This window comes from Panthera leo, chromosome B2, assembly GCF_018350215.1.
Source record: "Panthera leo isolate Ple1 chromosome B2, P.leo_Ple1_pat1.1, whole genome shotgun sequence".
In the NCBI taxonomy this organism is placed as follows: domain Eukaryota; kingdom Metazoa; phylum Chordata; class Mammalia; order Carnivora; family Felidae; genus Panthera; species Panthera leo.
Genome location: NC_056683.1, coordinates 21,143,447 through 21,166,413, shown reverse-complemented (window position 1 = coordinate 21,166,413; position 22,967 = coordinate 21,143,447). Strand labels below are relative to the sequence as shown.

General features: G+C 38.2%; 1 protein-coding gene across 3 annotated transcripts in view; it reads right to left on the bottom strand.

Annotated features, from left to right (window-relative positions):
* SSR1 (signal sequence receptor subunit 1) overlaps positions 1–22,951 on the bottom strand; it is a 59,923-nt gene extending 36,972 nt beyond the window's left edge. For 2 of the 3 annotated variants that reach the window (XR_006202457.1, XM_042937983.1), the window contains exons 1-7: positions 22,778–22,951; positions 19,976–20,088; positions 16,086–16,173; positions 14,539–14,801; positions 12,781–12,857; positions 11,928–12,006; positions 8,854–8,947 (exon numbers count right to left, since the gene is read on the bottom strand). Coding sequence is in view for 2 of the 3 variants with exons in the window: in XM_042937983.1 (XP_042793917.1) it covers positions 8,854–8,947; positions 11,928–12,006; positions 12,781–12,857; positions 14,539–14,801; positions 16,086–16,173; positions 19,976–20,088; positions 22,778–22,856 (793 nt within the window). In the remaining variant the exon portion in view is untranslated. The remainder of the gene's footprint in view (positions 1–8,853; positions 8,948–11,927; positions 12,007–12,780; positions 12,858–14,538; positions 14,802–16,085; positions 16,174–19,975; positions 20,089–22,777) is intronic. The other variant, XM_042937984.1, reaches the window with a different exon arrangement.
* Positions 22,952–22,967: the final 16 nt, after the last annotated feature.

Sequence of the window (22,967 nt, the reverse complement as noted above, 5' to 3'; positions counted from 1 at the left end):
CACTACCCTTTTTATTTTCTAGGAGCCCTTTGCATACATATTAGGAAGATAAGCTCTTTGGGGAATATGTTACAAATTATAATTATTTTTACAGCTTAAAAAAAAAAGGTATTTAACACCAAAGTATGGGGTTCATTTGTAAGCATTTCATGAAGAACGGTATGAAAAAAAAAATCCACCTACAATATCTTAATTTTTATTTTCTAAAATTACCAGATCACCATATTTTTAAAATATATAGTAAATGTTTATCGAGAATATTTAGCAACTAAATTTTTTCTAAAATGTGCTTAAATGTTAGTGACTATGAAATATTAAGACTGAGTCTACAAATCACGTGAAAACTGATCTCAGTACTTTATTAAAACAGGTTAGTTAATGATGCATTTGGGGAGGCTCAACTCACCTAAAACTGAGCACAGAAGCATTTTTCTGAAGAAGTCTACAACTTTCATCAGATTTCAGAAAGGTCAGACTAAACTACTGCCTTCAGACAACTGACCAATTACTAGATAATATTTTATGTTTCTTTTTTAAATTTATTTTTGAGAGAGAGAGAGACAGAGTGTGAGCAAGGGAGGGGGAAAGAGAGAGAGAGTGGGAGGAAGGAGGAGGGAGGGAGGGGGGGAGAGAGAGAGAGAGAGAGAGAGAGAGAGAGAGAAGAATCCAAAGCAGGCTCCAGGCTCTGAGTTGTCAGCACATACCCCGATGTGAGGCTTGAACTCACGAACTGTGAGATCATGACCTGAGCTGAAGTCAGATGCTTAAAGAACTGAGCCACCCACGAACCCCTAGATAATATTTTAAAATAAACAATATGCTGAATGTGACATTTGATTCAAAAAGTACTTTAGAATCTAACAGCCATCTGTGCAAATACAGCTGTTACTATGCAGATGTGAAGTGGTGATTACTGACTTCCAACAATTTCAACCACCTGCAGCAGGGTTTTAAATATGAGAATACAGGAAAAAGTGCCTCAGAGGAACTGCAATGCCTATTTCAACACACAACAATCTGACTCCAGTAAGGCAGCCAACTCAGCTTAATGGAGTCTCAAGTCTAAAGACCTCCATCACCTACCTAGCACATCAAAGTTAAGAGGCAGATAAATGAGAGGGTGCCTAGGTGGCTCAGTTGGTTAAGCATCCGACTTCAGCTACGGTCATAATCAAACCATTTGTGGGTTCGAGCCCCGCGTTGGGCTGTGCTGACAGCTCAGAGCCTGGAGCCTGCTTTGAATTCTGTGTCTTCCTCTCTCTCTCTGCCCCTCCCCCACCTGCCCTCTCTCAAAAATAAATAACATTAACAAAAAATTTAAAAAGAAGCATATAAATGAGAAACAGAGTTAAGATAGTGGCCTAAAAACATTCAGCTTTTGGGAAAATGGCTCCAAATACCTTAACGGCCTAGAGAGCAGCATTTTACTTCACTAAAAAACAATAACTAATGTGTATAATGATGCTTTTCAGCCATCAAAGAAAAAACACCCCCCTCTTACAACCCTCCCTACCCAAAACCCTAAAAAACTATTTTTAAAAATCCAACAAAATATTTAAGATCAAAATATTTTAGCTTTTAAGAGTAAAACCTAAAGTATATGAAAAAATCAGTTAACTGAAAAAACAAAAAACACTAAAATATGTTAATGATATTCAGTAAATGGGCCCGATGTGAAAATGCCCGCCCTGCCCTTCATAAAAAAACTTATTAGGGGCACCTGAGTGGCTCAGTCGGTTAACCATCCAACTTCGGCTCAGGTCATGATCTCACAGTTCGTGGGTTTGAGCCCCTCATCGGGCTCTGTGCTGACAGCTCAGAGCCTGGAGCCTGCTTCCAATTCTGTGTCTCCCTCTCTCTCTGCCACTCCCCTACTTGTGCTCTCTCAAAAATGAATAAACGTTAAAAAAATTAAAAAGAAAAAAAAAAAACCTTATTAGGGACAGGCTCAAATTGTTTAAAACCACACCCCTCTTTCATGTTCTGGTGAGATGGAGAAAAATCTTCCAAAATAAATGCTGGCCCCTTACACTCACTTGTCCTCACACTACCACTCCCCAAAGGTAATTCCTCAAAGCTTGAGAGACCTTCTGCTTCCATGCACACCTCCTGCTCCATGATCTTCAAAGTTTCTCTTGGTGTTCTCCATTTTATCCTCAAATATGCAAAGTACATGTACCATCTCTGAAAGAAATGGCTATTTTTTCAACCTAAAGTATCTTCCATTTGTCTCAACCCCTTTACTCTGAGAAAAGCATGTTCTAAGAGTGGCTCTCAAAGTATGGTCTGGACCAGTAGCTTCAAAGTCACCTGAAAATACAGATATGCAAATTCTTGGGCCTCACCCCAGACCTATTCAATTGGAAACTCTAGAGGGTGGGGCCTAACAAGGGGAAGAGGCAATTCAGGTGGTTCTGGGGAGGGCTACAGTTTGAGAACTATTGCTGTAAGGAACCAAGTATAAGAGAAATACAAGCATACAAAATTAAGTAAAAATACTATTAAAAATTGAACTGAAAATATCAATATGATTTGGGATTTGAAAAAATAGCTATTTTCTAGCTCAGTTCACAGAATGGGCCTAGAAACCATGTCATCCAATGTCAAGGACATCCCTAATGTCCAGATTTTCATTTCTAAGTATCATCCAGGGGTCCTTGGAGAAACAGCTTGCTCCATGCCTAAGGTAGAGAAAGTACAAAATGTCTAGATTATCTTCTTGAGCCAACAAGTAAGGGATCATTCAAAGTACAAAAGGGTAAGATTGGAGGTAGTTCAAAAAGGCAACCAGTAGTCAAAACTCTTTAACAATTTGAGCATCAAAAAGAACACAGTTGACTAAAATCCACAGATTCTATGAAAAACCGAGTCTATACAGGATAGTCAAAAAGGAGAGAATTAGGAAAAACTCATCTGTCACCATTTGGGTGGCTTTTAAACCAACTCTTTGAAAATTGGAAAATAAAGATAAGAATTAAGCATTTAGCCTGCTTTTTCAATAGGAATTGTCCTTTTAAGGTAACCAAAAAGTCCCAGTTGATGAAAGAAAGCTTTACTTTACAAAACAATAGCAGTTAGTAAAAATTAAACAAATTTCAATTAAAAATCATCACAACTTCTGAAACATTACTGATTCAGGAAAGGAATATCAAATGGTGAATGGTTTAGAGAACTGGACATTGGTGCGTGTCAAAGTGATAGTATACAGGTAACTTCTAGGTTGCAAGCAAAAAAGACCTATCCGATCCTGGTTACATGGAACGATCATGTGGCTACCACCCTAATCTAGTGCTCAGTTTAGCATCACTAATCAGATAGAGTTTCTTGATGTGATACAGGGAAAAGTACTTTTAAGTTATGACATATCAGCCAAAAATGATTAATCTAAATCTAATCAAACCTATAGATTAGTCTTCCAAGTTAAAAGAAATGTTAGCTAAAACACACCAGGAGAAAACAATCAGAGAAATCTGGAACAAGAGATTTTTTAGAGTCTCATTCCCTCAGTGTGATCAATGGGTCAGCAGCACTGGCATCACCTGGGAGCCTATTAGAACACTGACACTTAGGCCCCACCCTAGAACAACTGAATCCAAAACTGCGTAAGATTTTCAAGTGATCTTGCACACAAAGTTTGGGAAGCCCTGGCTTTGGGCTGACAGCATGGAGTCTGCTTGGGATTCTCTCTCTCCCTCTCTCTCTGCCCCTCCCCTGCTCACACGCTTTCTCTCTCTTTCAAAATAAATAAACTTCAAAAAATTAAAAAAAATAAAGTGTGAGAAGTCCTTTTCCAGAGGACAAGCGGCCATCTCTTGAGCTGCTATAAATTAAAAAGGACTTAAGAAACAGAACAAACAGATGCAATGCATCATCCTATATTGGAAAAACCAGCTATAAAAGGTATTTTTGAAACAATTGAAGAAATTTCAACATGATTATTAATAAAGTAATTCATAATTCTTTAAATGTGATGTTATTTCTGTCAGGAAAAGGTTATTTCTTTGCAAATTGAAATTTTTTTTGAGGTAGTGTGTGTCACTGTATCTGTATAGAAAACAAACAAACAAAAAAACAACCTGCACTCTAAAAGGGCAAATAATTGGGATGCCCTGGGCTGGCTCAGTCAGAAGAGCATGTAATTCTTGATCTGAGTCGTGAGTTCAAGTCTCATGTTGGGTGCAGAAATTAGTAAACACACAAACAAACAAACCCCCAAAAACAACAATGAAAACTTAAAAAAAACACTAAAAAGGATTATTTTTGTTTTTAGAAATAAGTAATAAAAGAAAAAGAGAAGGAATAATACGAGTGTCTTTTGGTAGTAAGACGTGGTCCTAAAACAAACTCAGCTGGACAATCAGATTTTGAGGAAGAAAGACAAGTACTAAAAAATATTTAGTGATTTTAACTCTACCCACCTTTTTAATTTTTATTTATATACTTATTTTTAACATTTTTTTTCTAATGTTTATTTTTTAGAAAAAGAGAGAGAAAAAACGTGCACAAGCAGCAGGGGGAGCAAAGAGAGAAGCAGACACAGAATCCAGAGCAGGCTCCAGCCTCTGAGCTGTCAGCACGGCTGGGGCTTGAACTCACAAACCGTGATATCATGAGCTGAAGATGGATGCTTAACTGAGCCACCTAGACATCCCAACTCTACCCATCTTTGAGTATTAAGTCTTCCTGAAAAAGTACGTGGGCTTCAGAATGAGACAAATCCAGCTGTGGATCTTGGCAGGTTACTTTTCCTCAGTAGCAGTATCTCATCAGTAAATAGAGGGATAGCACCTCACCTTGCAGAGTGAATGCCCAGTACACGGAGGCACTCAACGGTTCAATTCTTTCCTTCAACAAGGTTTCCCTAGATTCTCATATGGTCCTCTTTCCTAACTTGTAAGTTGTCTGTACCATGTAACTCCTTCTAGCACATATCATATACTACCTTGGATTACTCAAATATTTCATACATGTGCTTTATTTTCAAGTAGAAATGTAAACTTCTGAAAAAACAGTAATATTCTTTTTAACATACCACTCATGACCTAGCAGAGTATTGTGAAAGACTAAATACTTGACACTTGCTGATTAAAATACAATTATCAATGATCTGAAGTATAATCATTCTCAGCTTTAAAGCTCATGAATAATATAATGTCAGGAAGAAAGATATTATAAAACTAACTCTCCCAATCTATTTGTCATGAAAGAATTCTTTTGGAGAGGTGGCTCCACAGCTGTTACGGTGACTTTAGTTTTTAATTATAACTTTTAATACTTTTCAAATTAGTTTCAGCTAATTCCATGTAAGACACTTAAAATTTAATTACTTTTGAAGAGCCTGTATTTTAACATACCAGACTTTACAAGTAATTCTGATGCATTATAAAGATACCACAGTCTACTGTACAACCCAATTCCATCTTTTGCTATAACTAATGTCAGGATAATGGGGAAAATTTGTCCTTAAAGAGAAAAGGTTATCTAAAGATTTATTTAAATTTAAAGACATTATTTCATGGCACCTCAGCTACCACCTATGCTATATATTCAATGACTTCAAATCTTTTTTCTAAGACTTTATTTTCAAGTTTACTCATTTTTGAGAGGGGGAGGGGGGCGAGGGGGGCGAGGGGGGGCGAGGGGGGTCGAGGGGGTCGAGGGGGGCGAGGGGGGGCAAGGGGGGGACGAGGGGGAGACGGGGGGGACGAGAGGGAGAGACGAGAGGGAGAGACGAGAGGGAGAGACGAGAGGGAGAGACGAGAGGGAGAGACGAGAGGGAGAGACGAGAGGGAGAGACGAGAGGGAGAGACGAGAGGGAGAGACGAGAGGGAGAGAGAGGAAGAGGGAATCCCAAGCAGGCTCAGCACTCTCAATGCTGAGCCTGTTGCAGGGCTTGAACTCAGGAACCATGAGATCATGGCCTGAGCAGAAATCAGGAGTAGAATGTTTAACAGACTGAGCCACCCAGGCACCTGTCTTAAGATTTTTAAGTAATCTCTACACCCAACATGAGGCTCAAACTTACAACCCTGAGATCAAGAGCTGCATGCTCCACCTATTGAGCCAGCCAGGCACCCATCAACATCTCCAAATCTTGATCCACCTGTGCTCTAAATACAACTTTCAAATAGCTTACTGGATATCCTTATCTGGGCTTTCACACTCAACAGATCTAGTTCCAACTCCTCACCCCTCATGCATGTCCGCTGCTCTTCCTATATTCCCTAACATTAATGGGATCATCTTCCACCCAGATGCCTAAAACTCACAAGTACTTTTTCCTCCTTCCTCCCTAAAACATCCAAAAAGTCACCCAAAGGCCAATTCCCTCCAATTCTGAAATATCTTTCCAGTTTATTTTACTCTGCATCACTACTGCTTTAGCTTAGGCCCTAAGGATTTCTCAGATGTTTTACGGAATTCATCTAACCGGTATCCCTACTTCTAGTAGTTCCTGCTTGCTAAACTATACACCACAAAACTATTACAATTTCTTTTAAAAATATAAATGTTTATTTCTCTGCTTCAAAGTATCTGATGGCTGCCTTTTACCAAGAAGAAAAGCCAAATCCTTGGCATAGCACATAAAACTCTGAAGATTCCTTCTCATCTAACTCAAGACTCTGGTTGGTCAAAAGTCAACTTTTATGAATGAATTCTCCTACTCTCTCCTAGAGAATGAAAGCCCCTCCTATGCTGTTACTTTGTACCCACTTTTAATAAAGCACCTACCCTACCATAATTATGTTTCAATAGAGAACCTTCCCTGAAAGTAATACACATGGAAACAATTCAATTTGTAAATCCAGGAAGGACACAAATAGCTCATTCACAAAAAAAATAAGTGGCTATATATGTATAAAGAAGTCAAATCTTACTTTTTAATTCTTATTAATTTTTTTAATGTTTATTTATCATTTTTGAGAGAGAGAGAATGTGCGAGAGTGAGCAGGGAGGGGCAGAGAGAGAGAGGGAGACACACAATCTGAAGCAGGTTCCAGGCTCTGAGCTGTTAGCACAAAGCCTGATGCAGGGCTCGAACTCACTAACTGTGAGATCATGACCTGAGCTGAAGTCAGACGCTTAACTGACTGAGCCACCCAGGTGCCCCTCAAATCTCATTCTTAATTGTCAATGAAAAACAATGATCCCATTTTGTACCATACCACCAGATTAAAACATTTGATAATATTTAATGCCTGAGAAAGACTCGTGAGAGTAGAAAAGAAACAGACAATGTTGTACACTGCTGAGAACATAAACGGACACTATCTTTTGGGAGGGAAAGAGCTTTTTCCATTAAAAAAAATGTATATAATCTTAGACCTAACTATTCTACTTTTAAGGAATTATCTATCCCAGATAGCGGGGTCAGTGAAAGGAGAAGAGGGTCAAAAGGCACAAACTTTCAGCTTTTTAAAATAAGTTATGGGGGTGTAATGGATACCATGGTGTCTATAGTTGTTAATACTGCATTGTATATTTAAACATCTTAAAAGTTCTTATCACAAGAAAAAAAAGACTTTTAACGGTGTGGGGCCAGTAACAAGACTTACTGTGATCATTTCACAATATATACAAATAGTGAATCACTACACTGTACATCTGAATCTAATATAATGTTGTATGTCAATTACCTCAATTTAAAAAAAAAATGATAAATTATCCCATAAATTTACATAAAAATATTCATTATAGTTTTAAATTAAGAATGAAAATCTGGAATTAAAACATCCTTCAACAGAGAACACGTTCAATTTATCATGACACATTTATATAAAGGAATACTATCCAGCTGTTAAAAACAATGAAGTAAATAAGTATCATAAAAAAAAATATCCAACATACGAAAACTTGGGATTCTAGTACAGTGCACGTAGCATTATGCCATCTCTGTACAATAGTCACAGAAACAATAGCCATATGCACTGGTAATGTACAGAAAATACTTAGAATAACAATTACTTGTAGAAAAAGAAAAAGAAATTAGTGGAGTGAGAAGGTGATCTCAGTTTTTCATTCTGTACGGTTTTTGTTTTGTTTTAATTTCTTAAGTTTATTTATTTTGTAAGAACGTGAGCAGGGTAGGGGCACAGGGGGGTGGGGAGAGAGAGAATCCCAAGCAGGCTCCACATTGCAGGGCCCGATGTGAAGCTCAAACTCACCAACCGTGAGATCATGAGCAGAGCCGAAATCAAGAGTCGGATGCTTAACCAACTGAGCCACCCAGATGCCCCTATTATTGTTCTTAATATGAAGCCATACTGCTTTTACAATAAATTTTTTTTAAAGCCCATTTACAGCTGAAGAAAAAATACCTATAAAGATTAATATTTTAACTAATTGCATATGTGATAAAGCTGAAATATGTTAGGTAAACCACCAAGCAATATTTTAGGTTTATTCTTTCAAACTGCAGTGGGTAGTTTTTCTAATAAGTATAGTGCTATAAAAAACAGTTCCATTACTCATTAAATGTACTGTATTCATATGCTATACAACCTCCCCAAAACTATACATAGCAAACACCATTAAAAAAATTAATTGCCTCACCTCTTCTACTCTGCACTGAAGCAACAGAAAAAAAGAGATAGGAAAAGATTAGGAATACAGAGAATTCACACATTTGTAGATTAAACTGCAGATATGGAAGCATTCTAAATTAAAGCATAAAAATACTACTCAGAAAAAAAATTTTTAAGTGTTTACTAATCATATTATACTAGATTCTATACAAGTAATGGAAAAGATGAGTGTTAAGTAGAATTGACCAAGTGTTTTTAAATCTAAAATACTTAATTTGATTTCCATTTAAGAGAAAAAATTTCCAGCCACATTTATAAGAGTACTTACTGATCTGATTCAAAGTTTCCTGAGGAATCCAACTCATGTCAACATCATTCTGACTTGATGTACCCATTTCTACCTTCTGTATGGGTCTCTTGCGCTAAAAAAGCAAAAAAACATCATTTTAAAGAAGTTCTATCATGTTGTTCACTGTAATTTTAAAAAGACCTATTAAGTTACCTAATTTATATATCTTAAATAGTTTTAAAAACATACCCTTACTTAAGTATTTTATTAATTAAAAGAAAAAAAGTCATGTCTAACACTAATTATAAAGAATAAACAATAAGGGGGGGGGACTTGGGTGGCTCAATGGGTTAAGTGTTTGACTTCGGCTCAGGTCACAATCGCACAGTTAGTGAGTTCAAGCCCTGCACAGGGGCTCTCTGCTGTCAGCACAGAGCCCTCTTCAGATCCTGTCTCCCTCTCACTCTGCCCCTCCTCCGCCCATGTGTGTGTGTACACTCTCTCAAAAATAAAACATTAAAAAAAAAAAAGAATAAATTATAAGTAATAAATCTTTGCAACAATTATTTGTTTTCAGGTTTTAAAGACCTTTTCCTCTGCTATAAAGCTTCATATGTTGTTATACAACTGGTGGACAAAGCAAGAACTTCTTTTTATACAATTTTTCTTTCTCTTTGGGAAACGAACTTTAAAGAATAAGTTTTCTACATCAAACAAAATTCAAGATAATTACTAAAACATTCAATGTAGGCAGGCAGATTGCTGCATTGTTACCTAAACACACTTTTTAAACAGACGGCACAGGTAAAACAAAACAAGAACATAAAATCTCATTTAAGCCAACAACAACCTCAAACTTTGTCCCTGGAGTACTTGCAGCAAAACTGTTTGGAAGAAAGTGATTCAATTCCTTCTTTAGTCTTGCTCTTAAAACAAACAAAAAAACCTAGCCATTTACATAAGAGTATTAGTTATACAGTCCAGAAACCAGACTATATACACAGAAAGGTAACTAAAAAATGGCTTCATCCAAATAAAAAAAAAAAAATTTAAAGATCCCATTATACCTAATACACAAATTTATAGCAAAAATGCTATCATGAAAACGTGGGAAAGAAAGTTATGGAAATTAACACTTGAGCACTAAGTATTTCTCTTTAAAAAAAAAAAAAAAACTTTTAACATTTATTCATTTTTGAGAGACAGAGACACAGGGTGTGGGCAGAGGAGGGCAGAGAGAGAGGGAGACAGAATCTGAAGCAGGCTCCAGGCTGAGCTGTCAGCACACAGCCTAGCGTGAGCTGTGCTCTCGTGAACCGTGAGATCATGACCTGAGCTGAAGTCAGGTGCTTAACTGACTGAGCCACCCAGGGGCCCCATCTCTTTTTTTTTAAGTTTATTTATTTGAGAGAGCGAGAGCTCGCAGGAGGGGCAGAGAGAGAGGGAGAGAGAGAAAATCCCAAGCAGGTTCTACATGGCCAACACGGAGCTCAACGTGGAGCTCAAACTCTTAAAACCACGAGATCATGACCTGAGCTGAAATCAAGAGTCAGACGCTTAACCAACTGAGCCACCCAGGTGCCCTGTGTATTTCTCTTCTATTTTTTATCCTAAATGTTTGTTTTAGGGGGGAGGGGGGAAGGGGCAGAGAGAGGAGGAGACAGAGATTCCAAAGCAGGCACCACGTCCGACACAGTACCCACAACCATGAGATCATGACCTGAGTCAAGCTTAACCAAATGAGTCACCCAGGTGCCCTCCAAGTATTTCTTTTATTTTTTTTTATTATTTTTAAAATAAAGAACATTTTATTTTTTTTAAAGTTTATTCACTAAGAGAGAAAACGTGGGTGTCGGAGTGACAAATAGGGGAGGGACAGACAGAAGAAGAGACAGAATCCCAAGCAGGCTCTGTGCCATCAGCTCAGATGCTTGATGCGGGGTTCGAACTCATGAACCGTGAGATTGTGACCTGAGCCGAGATCAAGTTGGTCGCTTAACCGACTGCATCACCCAGGCGCCCCGGTATTTCTCTTTTAAAGAGGAAGTACTTACTGTCTCTGACACAAATCGTGTTATATTTTCCATTGAAAGCAATAATATGGGTTGCTCTGGTTTTTTGCAGGGAGGACAGGGAGATAAAGATACAGTGATGGAATTAGCTACTGTATCCAGAGAAAGAGAAACCAAGATTATAGCAGGCGCTTCAGTGTTGCCACTTTAGTACCTTAACAAGAAAGCAGAAGCTAGACAGAATACAGCCAAATTCATTCTTCCTTTTTCAAATGAAAAGACTTACGTAATTGCTATCCTTACAGTTAAGAGTATTAAAGCAAATCTAAAATCTGTGTTGCTCACGAGTAACAAATCCATGAAAAAGCATAGTAAACAGAACAATGAAATCTTATTGAGTTTAAAGAATAAAATTCTAGCACGATTTAGAATTACAGTAAGAAGGTAAAGATCATTCTGGAGGGTGTAGCCAAAGACGCTAATTGTATGTATATGAAAGTCTAAACAAATCAGTCACATATCCAAGGTCTCATCTTCAGTTTATTTTTTTTTAATGTTTATTTTGAGACAGAGAGAGAAAGAGAGAGGGCACATGTGAGCAGGGGAGGGGCAGAAAGGGAGACAGAGAGAATTCCAAGCAGGCTCTGCCACTGCAGAGCCGGACATGGGGCTCAATCTCACGAAGAACCATGAGATGGTAACCTGAGCCAAAATCAAGAGTCGGACACTTAAATGAGCCACCCAGGTGCCCCAGTTTTATTTTAAAAAGGTACAACAGGGATGCCTGGGTGGTTCAGTTGGTTAAGCACCTGACTCTTGATCTCAGCTCAGGTCATAGTTTTTGAGTTCGAGCCCCACATCGGGCTCTGTGCTGACAGTGCAGAGCCTGCCTGGGATTCTCTCTCTCCGGTCTCTCTGCCCCTCCCCCACTCATGCTTGCTCTCAAAAAATAAACAATAAAAAAAAAAATTTTTTTAAGGTGCAACAAACCTGTAAATACACAAACTCAGAATGATAGCAAGAAGCCACAAATAACTAGAATATGCTCAGTATATAACAACTTTTGATGTATGACTGTAAGAGTCATTCATCTAGAATTACCTTTCTAGATTCTAGGAGTTGATGAAGGCCAACAACCACCAACAGCCCAAGACCAGCAAGGAACATATACATAAAGATTCTGATATAAAAGGAGAAAAAACAAACTGGCTTTAATTCATAAGAAACACAACTAATTAAAACTAGAATTCTGCTTTACCTCAAACAATAGCACAACTAATTACAATTGTAATTCTAACACAATGTAAGTTTTCCAAATAACTTGTGGGGCAAAGGAAGAAAATATTTTATATTCAATTTACATCTAGGTAGTAAGTTCCACAAATTTACTTTTAAGAACAATTAGTCAAAAAAAAAAATCAAGTATCTGATCTAAAATAAATAAAATTACTTTATTATTTGTCATACTCAAGCTCAAGCTCAGTTAGTTAAAATAATTGTATTAGCTTTTGTCTCCCTCAAATATTATTTTGCATAATTTGATTTAAAAATTGCTTTTGCTCAATTACATATATGTATACGGTAAGAAATGACTCATCATTATTCATGAAGAACACAGTTTCCAAGATAATAACATCTTCTAATTTATATTTTTAATAGCAATTTAAGAGGTATGTAACTTAGATGAGGCTGGTGATCAGCTTATGAGCATGGGGTAGAAAAGAATTTAGGAGAGGGGTTGTTCAGAAAGCCAGCTATCTTTTTTAAAAGTTTTTTTTTTATCAGTTTCAACTATCCTTCCTCTCTGTTAATAGTTATAAGAACCACCTAAGATATAGATTTCACAAAATTTATAGGTCCATTTTCGCTATTAAAACAAATGTTGACAGGAGCAAGCTTTCCAGGCCTGACATGTGAGATCAAGATCTACCTACACATTGCAACTTTCACTTACGTTTCTCCATCTAATCCATCCTCTCTTTCAATAATCGTAACTGTTTGATTGAAGACAGCATCTTGGAATACATTGCCCTATTAATAAGATAAATCACAAAAATGTGAAATTCATTGAAAAAATAAAAGGTACAATTTCTTAGAAGAATCCCCAACAGATAAAGAAACAGCTTTCTCATCACTTAGCTCAGTGTCAGAGACTCAACATTGTATTACTTTCTTCTACAAAATAAAAAACCTTGCTAAAGTTGTCCTCCACTTTCATGAGGGCAGAGAAGGGGAAAGGTGTGAGAAAACAGGGAAGTAAAGTAAAAAGGAGACAAATGTGCAGAAAGAAAAAAAAACCCCACAGAACACCCATTAACTAGAAGCCATAACTTCTGTTGTACAGAATCCTCCAAAAAAGAAGGGAACAGCATGAAAATGTAGAGTAGCGGATTTTAAGAACTAGATTTGAACAGAAGTCAAATCCATGCTCTAAATTCACAATGAATTGGAAATCAATTTACAATAAACATGATCTGCAGTATCAAAGGATGTTTATGTTGTGGTCTTGGAATAATTTTGTCAGTTTCACACAACTTCAGTTTTCAAATTCATCATAGTCACTGGGACAATACTTAGATGTTTTCAGCGTTTGATGCTTCACAACAAGGCATTACTTTTTCAAAACTGTCACTTATTGCTAAACTGTAATTATTTAAGTTTTACTTCAAGATCTTTCCATCCACATTGCTCCAATGACAATTCCAGCAATCAGAATACATTGATACAAACTAACATTCAAACTGGAACTGAAACTATGTACATGTGTGCTCAAAAACAAGACAAAATATATAATTATTCAAACTGTTTAACTATGAAGTTGAGGAAGCTTAATACATTATTTTGAAGGATGAAAAACCCTCCCACTAAGTAATTTAAAGAAAAAAAGAAAACTTAATGGCAGCATGAGAAATTGATCTCAGACATGAGTGAACATGTTGACACTATGGGATAAAAAGGTTGAGTAAGCTTCCAGGAGAGGATGAAATTTCCCTCTTTGAAAACTTTGAGAAGGGAATGGTTTAGATGTGCTCTCATCTAAAGGACATAATAGTTGGCACCTAGAAGTCAACTCTCAGCAGTAAAATTCTAGTGGCCTTCTCTCATTAATTCTTTGGATATACAATGTGTATATTAAAAACCACAAAAAAGACAACAGAGCATATTAGACTATTTGGTTCTCATAAACCATAAACCTCACTGCTCTAACTATCCTAAAAATACTTGGTTATGTTTTTATCTATGAGGGTATAAAACGATGGAAAAACAGTTACAGAAAGACCTTCACTTACAAATAAAAGCAGTAAAATGGGCAAAATGCAAGCAATAAAAGGAAGTACAAAATAGATTACTTAACACATATTAACATCTGAATACGAAGCAGACTCCACTGTGTGGCTTACTGCTCCTTTTCCTTTTAACATCTAGCTCAAGTCACATCCACTTTCATACTACAGCACTTTACACCCATCCCTCACTATGTATCATTTATAAATGCTGTGATATCACCTGTTTACATCCATCTGCCCCCCCACTGGATTCTAGATTTGAAGACAAACATGTGTAATTTATTTTTGCCTCCCTCTTGCCCAACACAGTTCCAACTACAAAACAGGCACTTAGATGAATAAGAGTATTCATTAAACAATGTCAACTGTCCTCCTCCATCTCTAACTTAAAAAAAAAAAAAAAAAAAAGGTTTAGAAGGCCTTACGTTCAGATCTTTGTAGTTTAGATTGATGACTAGACCAAAGGGTCGTCCACCCATGGGCTCTGCAGGAATGAAGGAGTACTCAAAAGTCGCCTGTCTCTGGGGCGGTACTACAGTGTTCAGAGGAAGAGCTGTGAAATTCTGGATATAAAACTGGTAGTCCTGAGGATAACGGAACGAGGCATCTAAAGACTCAACGATAAAATCTTCTGTACCCTTGTTTGTAAAGCCTACTAGGAATTTCACAATGTTATTTGCTGGAAAATCTAAGAAACAAAAAAAGAAACCAGAAGATTAGAAAACATTCAAAGGACACGAAGAGACATTATAAGGATCTGGGCACCCTCTCCTACACGTGGACCTGGTTTCAGAATCTTTTTTAGTAGCTCACTCCAGCCCCCTACTAACTAGTAACAGATTACAGTTGATGTATAAACTGCAACCTTTGTCTGTGCTCCAGCGTTCCAACTTAAGAACTGAATGGAGTATCTCAATGTCAGACTACATCACTTGCACATCATGTGGTCTAAGAAAGAGATGTGTACTTTTAGCAGTTAAGATTATGCTGCCGTGGGACTATCTGTCTTGAAGTCACCTTCAACTCAGTATCTATTATCTGTGCAAATAACAGAAGAATGACAGAAAGATAGGCCTAAGAGATTCACCTGAAAATTGTAGTATCTGTTAAAATACTGAGAAAAAAACAAAAACGAATCAGGTAACCCATATCCACTTTGAGCAATCACTCAAAACACAAATTTGAAGGTGAGACCCCAGGAGACAGCTACAAAAAAAGGAGAAGGGGGGAATCTCTTATTCATATCATACCTATTGGAGGCATAAAATTGGAATGTAGGTGAGAATAAAACAAAACTTGAGAAGACCAAGATAATTAATAATTTCAAAAAAGAAGTCTTCAATGATTACATTGTGGTCTACAGAGCTGAGTTTCACCCAGTTTAGCAGAGGCTTTGGGACAGACAAATCTGGGTCTGTCTTCACAATCTATTTACCAGCTGAGTCACCCTGGACAAGTTCCTCACCTCTCTAGACTCTCTACTGAACAGTAGTAACTATCCTCATATGGATTAAATAATACACACAAAGTACTGAGAACAGTGTCTGCCATACAGCCCTCAATAAACCTAAGACATTATATGTATTTTCTTTTACTGAAACCAAGGCTCTAATCAAGGCCTAATCGTACAGATTTAATATTTCACTAATATTTACACTCAAAATATGAGTTAGTTTACTGTGGCAGTTTGAAAAAAGTTTTAAAACAGTAGCTTTCAAAAGGACATTTAACTTCTAGTTAAAATGGATAGTATTTATTTTCCCCCTTAGTTTAAATGCCAAGAATACTACCTTACAGATATGGCTATTCACACATATAGGAAAACTTGTTTGGAGATATGTATTTACATACTTATTTGTAATCTAAGAGAGGAAAATAATAAAGATCTTAAGCATCTCTGCTTCCCAAATAAAGTGAGCTTGTCATCTGAAAAATTCCTATGTCTGAATCAAAACTAACATTTCTCTATTACCTTCTCCTTTCACAAACAAGATTGTTGTATCTGCACTTGGTGAAGCTTCAGGTTCACCAGATACATCTTCTTCTTCTTTATCTTCAGCCTAAGAAAAACAACATTAAAAAGTAATTATGGGGTAAAAATACATCATTAAAAAATTAAATAATGACTTTAAAAAAATGACTTCACTAGATTTAGCACAAAAGACTGCTTCTCTGAGGCTTTCTTGGGATTAGTGAATGAATTTCAGTGTATCTCATCAGTTAAAATAAAATTTACATCTCAAAAAGTAAAGTGCATACCAATCCCCTGGAGATTTTATGCAGATCTGATATAACTCTAGGGAAAGCTGGAAAGTCAGTATTTCTTCCCCCCCCCCCCCAAAATTTTTTTACATTTATTTATTTTTCAGAGACAGAGCATAAGCAGGGGAGGGGCAGAGAGAGGAAGACACAGAAACAGAAGCAAGCTCCAGGCTCAGAGCTGTCAGCAAAGCTTGTAGGGCTTGAGCTCACAAACTGCGAGATCATGACCTGAGCCAAAGTCATACTCTTAACTGACTGAGCCACCCAGGCGCCCCGGAAATTCTGTATTTCTAAAAGCACCCAGGAAATGCCAAGGCTGCAAGTACTCAAACCACACTTCAAGCTTCAAGGTTCTAAAGCATGGGTTGGTAAACTTTGTAAAGTTTGAAAAAAGCTTAAAATGTGTCTGTCAAAGGAACATTTTACATTCTAGTTAAAACAAATAGTATTCATTTTCCCCCTTAATTTAAATACCAGGAATACTACCTTATAGGAAAAAGTCTCAAACTTAGTCTTCCCCAGCTACCTGCCCCATCCTCCCACAACATGGGTGGAGGAAACAATACTCTGAAAGTGGCACCAACCCATGTACCCAGATACCAAGTATTTTTGGCTTTGAGAACCATGAGGTCCCTCAGGCAACTACTCAACTCTGAGGCTGCAGCATAAACGCAGCCACAGACAATTATGTAAAAGAATAAAGACCACTAGACTTGGCCTGTAGCCCTTTTGTCAGACTTCTGTTCTCGAGCACCTTGTCCTCACCCTTGGAGTGATTTCTATCCTGATTCAGAGAACAATTTTCCTCTGAGAAGACATCACACAACTTGGTAAAAATGGTAAAGGAAAGAAAAGAAAAAGGGAAAAGAAAAGAAAAGAAAAGGAAAAGAAGGACAGGATCATATTGGGATGATGGAAATGTCCTAAAACTCAGAACTGCTCACCTTAGTATTTACTAAAGATCACTGAATTGCATGTTTAAAAGAGACTACCATGATACGTAAATTAGGTCTCAACAAAGGTGATAGAAAATATGAACTAATTTTAATTTACAATTTTAATCCTCAGTGCAGTCCTTCTCCAAGCATCAATGAGAATTACAAAGATATTCATATATTTGAAATATTCAGGCCCTTAATAAATTGAGATGCTTAAGGGCACTACTGTTTATTGGCATTTTGCCTTCCATTTATGTAAAACACTCTCTCCCCCAATAGACAGACGTCAAGGGCAAAGACTGTCTTACACTTTAAAAAAAATTCTCCACAGCCAGCTAGTACTCAAGAGAAGGCACTCAAAAATTTGTTTGATGACTATGCAATTGTATAATGTTATATTTTAAGTATCCTTAATGATACCACTAATTTAGTAAGACTTAGTGAATTTCCACCTTTGAGAAAGGAGACCAGAGACAAGAAGGCAGGAACCCTAAAACTGTATTAAGGAGGAAAGGGTATGCTAGAGAAAGTTAAGACAAATCACCCTGAAGGTATGATTTAATGGGTTGTGGGATAAAAAGAAATGGAAGTAATAAGGCAAGAGCTTGAATCACTGAGCCATATCAAAACAGTAAATAATTTATGGAGGTGTGATGAATGCTAAAAGCTGAATTCCATTTCGGACATATAAAATCTGAGGTACTAAGGGGTGCATTGGTGGCTAGTTGATTGGGCTTCCGACTTCGGCTCAGGTCACAATTTCACGGTTTGTGGGTTGGAGCCCTGCATTGGGCTCTGTACTATCAGCTCAGAGCCTGGAGCCGGCTTCAGATTCTGTGTCTCCCTCTCTCTGCCCCTACCCTTGCTCACACTCTGTCTCTCTGTCTCTCTCTGTCTCTCTCTCTCTCAAAAATAAATAAATAAATATTTTTAAAAATAAAAAAATAAATAAAATTTGAGGTACTAATGGAATATCCAGATGGTGCTAACTGGCAAAGAGCTGGAAATAAAGGTATGGAGTTCAGTAAGGTAAGTGGTTAGAGACAAGGTCTGAAGGTTGTCAGTTAAAGATGGTGTTGGTTGAAACCACAGGGTTTTTTTTAATGTTTATTTATTTATTTTTGAGAGTGCACACACAAGTGGGGAGGGGCAGAGAGACAGGGAGGCAGAATGTGAAACAGGCTCTAGGGTCCAAGCTATCAGTGCAGAGCCCTACATAAGGGCTCGAACCCACAAACCATGAGATCATGACCTAGGCCGAAGTTGGACGCTCAACCAACTGAGCCACCCAGGAGCCCTGAAACCACAGGTTTCATTAACATTATGGGGATAAGCAGGGGAGAGAAGATAGTGGAAAGACCAAGCAACAGAAGATGGGCAGAGGAAACTAAAGGGGGAGGGTACCACAGAAGCCAACATGAAGGGACTGAAGGAAGGGATACTCTACTCTGCAAATGCTAAGAGTTTGAACAGGAAAACAATGAAAAACAGACCAGGAATTTCACAATTAGGTCAGTAGTGACTTAGCAAGAACAGTTTTACTAGATATATAGTAAAACTATACATTTACTCTTTCAAGAAATGTGCTGGTAAAGATAAAATGTGTAGCAACTTAAAGTGGAGAATACAAAGTGGTGTATGTAAGTACTGTATATGCATATACAGTTTGAAAGAATCAAGTCACTAAGAAGGATCAACATGTGAAATTACAGAATAATACAAAATCCCACAGGACAACAGGGGGACAAGAACACAGGTGGTAGGGCTAGCCTTAGAAGACAGTAAAGACAACTAATTTTTAAGGAAAATGTAGAAAGAATGAGTGAGTAACATATTTAGAAGTAGAAAATTTGACAGCGTTTGCACCTGATAGCCTTCACTTTCTGACACTGAAGGCAATGTGTTGCTAAGACTGCGAAGAGGACCAATTTTGGGGTTTAAAAGTAGTAAAGAAAAAAAAAAATGTGTAGGATAAATTATAGTAGTCCAAGAGAGGAAATGAAATTAGCTAGAAGCATGCAGCAATAATCTTGATTTTAGCCTAACATTCTTACTGTCATACTATAATTTTAGAGTAAGTCTCAGAACTAGAGGACTTTCAAGACATCTTCTCTAAACCCCTTCCTCTTCACAGGATGCATTTTATACACTGTTTACTGCCTGCTCCTCACTTCCTGCCAGCAAAATACACACATACCGCCCCAAAAACAGAAACTCCACGATAGCAGAGAAAATATCTGGTCTATCCTCACACCAAGAACAGTGCCTAGCACATAGTAGGGACTCAGTAAATAGTTGCTTACTGGATGAAGGAAAGAAGAGGCAAATGAAATCCAGAGAGAAAAGCTACTCAAGGTCAAAAAGCTAAGTAATATGCATCCCAAATCTATCAACACTGGTCCAGTGCTATTCCCACTATACTATTACCCTCATAGACTCACAATCATATGATCTTTAATTGTTCTTTGTTTCATGTCTCCTTCCTTGTGCAAGAAAATATTTATAATCCATCCTCAATGACTGGCCCCATTCTCCCAACTTCAATCCACTTTGATCACATTTACAAGCCTCTAAAAGCAAGAATGTTAATATCAAATTTGTCTATAAAAGGATAAATTCTAGAAATGACATATACATGAGTTACATTGTATAGAACACTAACCAAATCTGTGGGTTCATCTTCTTCCACCTCTGCTTCATCATCTTCATCTTCAATTATTGAATCTTCTACCGTTTCTTCATCTTCTGTAAGATCTTGAGCCTCAGCTAATGAGCCTAACAATAAAATACAAAACAGTTAACCTTTACCCCTGGCAAACCAATGTTTTCTAATCCCAGGTATAGGCAACACACTTTCCCCCTTGGAGTAACTCAGTCTCTCAGTTCACTTGAATGATGACAAATAACAATGCATCTAGATGATTCATGATTTTATCTTATTGACTGTCTTACCAACTATATGTTAATTTTAATGGGAAATGCTGTTTAATTTTAAAAAGCATCTAATTGTTAGGAAAATGAAGGTGAAACTAAAGATGCCTGGAGGCTCAAATAAAAAACTTGAAGCAAGTTTGTTTTAAAGAAGCTCCAGGAGGCTGAGTGGCTCAGTCGGTTGAGCCTCTCTTGATTTCAGATCAGGTCAGGATCCCAGGGTCGTGGGATCAAGCCTGAGATTCCTTCTCCCTCTGATCCTCTCCCCTGCTAGTGCTCTCATAAATACATACGTACGTACGTACATACAAAGATAAATGTAAAAAGCTCCAAAATTTAATCCCTGTCATTAACCATACAAACAAAAACCCTGCTCAGGCCTAAAGGAAAACAGCACTCTCAATAACTAGGCAAGAAACATTTGTTATTAAACTTGACTACAGTTCTAACTTTTAGAACTTGATAGCATGTAATTTCAAGGAACATACATTTGTATGGCATCCATGGTAAAAACTAGCTTGCATAAATGCATATGATTTAATGAAAACTGCACTGATAACTTCAGGGCTCATAGCCCTGAAAGCATGCATTTATTTCTGCACATACCTTCAAACATGTTTAAGTACTTTTTTATTTTCCCTACACTTAAAAATTAAGCATAACTGTAAGGCCAAGAAATTATAATTTTATAGACAAAAGTTCTCTAAATAAGTCACATTAAATCTATCTCAGGCAAGACCTCAAAAAAGAATTTCCAAGTCCTAGTGATTCTTCCAACTTTCCTCAGAAAAAAAATGATGATGTGGCAGTTCAGTAGAGGGAAAAATGTGGGAAAGGAAGCATATGTACATGCTGCAATACCCAAGAAAAACAGTACATATTAAGGACTATGCATTTTAAGTTTTTTCCACTTCCTTTAGTTCTTACTGGTTGTTAAGATTTATTTAAAATATCAAAGAACACTGATCCACACATTGCGAACACATTGTGAAAAATAGCTTCTACTGTTTGCTGAAGAAAGACTCAAATAGTGCATTCATAATTTACAAGTCATTTTCTAAAACCAGTAAGAAAAATACCTATGCTCACACAATTTTAAGCTGTACTTAAATTTCAAGACTTCTCAATATATATAATGAATTTGCACCCTACATTTCAGTAGATATTAATGTTAACCAGTAACAATCTTGTGCCTAAAAGTCTAGCAATTTTCAATTGGAAAAATGAAGAGAAAACATCCTTTGAAAGACCATTCCTCACAAAAAATGCTTAAAGATATCCAGTTAGCTTTAGATACTGAATTGATGTTTCTTAAAGATGAAAATGTTTTAAAATCTGAAAAAATACACCTAGATTCTAATCAAGTACAATCGTCTAATTTTCTTTAAAAAGCCAAGTGAGCACAGACCAGCAAGCCACTCATAAAGGAAAAGAATCCCTCTTTAAACCCGCAAATGATTTCATTAACAGGTTTGGGTAATTCTCTCACTTGGTTTTCTATCCACTAAATAGAAGCCAGTCACCTCACTGTTCTTTGCAAAACCACTCATGGGTACCTGGCACTATCACTCATTTTGCCACACAGCTTGCTTGAACTTACAGAATGAAAGGAATTCTAGTAATCATTTAGTCAGACTGAATTTTACAGATTAGAAAACTGAAGTTCCTGATAGAACCAGGGCAAAAAGCCAAGTTTCCACATCATTAATGTTCTAAGTTATTTCCACACCAGGTTAACTGTTGGAAAGAATAAGCCGAAATAAACGTATCGTGTCGAATTAGATTCCCCACCCCCCACCCCCAAGAGCAAAGCGCTGTTTCCTACAGAACAAAAAACAGTTAACAGAAAAACGATAGGAGAAGAAAACCGAGGGCTCAAGTAATAGCAATTCCTCGTTCGGCCTGGGAGTAAGGGGTGGACAATGAAGGCGAACATGTGGAGTTCTTCTGAAATGAAGACTCCTGGTAACACGGACGGACCGAGTGCTGATAAACAGGGAGATGGCCAGAAAAAAAGATGCTCTAAGAGTTTAGGTGTGTAGAGACCAAGGGTTTCAGCAAATGAATGGAGGGCTCCCAGCGTGGAAGCTAAAGACACGTCAGCCCAGAGCGGATGGGGGTGGAGCGGAGGCGGCCAGAAGAAATACAACGGGCTGCAGAGCGCGCTTGGGGTGCAGCTGTGCCCACTGCCCCTTCACCTCCTTCCCCCAAGCCGAGGACCCACCAACTCCGGCCACAGCTGCAGGCGCGGGTCCCGGGCCAGAGGAGAAGCCCAAGGCTGCGGGCGGCCACCAAGCAAGGTCGCCCGGCACTGCCCCGCGCTCCGCACGCAAGAGGCGGAGACCCCAGCGGGACTCAGCCCGCGCGCGCTGAGACCCCCTACTACCGGCCGGGGGTCGGGGAAGGGGTAGGGAGAGGGTGGCGGGACGCACGCCGGACCCAGGAGCCACTGCCGCCTCCAGCTTCAAACTTGCGGTCGGTGGCGTCTCGTCTCCTTCCCGGCCAAGACCCGCCACCTACTCCCTCGCCTCACCTCCAGGGCCGCCTCGGAGCAAGAGGGTGGCGGGAAACACAAGCAAGAGAAGCAGAAGCAGGCGGGAGAGGACTCTCATGGCGCGGCCGGTCCGGTAACCAGTCACCGCCCGCCAGTGCTCTCCGCGGCTCCGGCGGTAATGGCGTTACTCTTCATCCGGGCTCCGGCAGGGGGCGGGGCACGTATCACG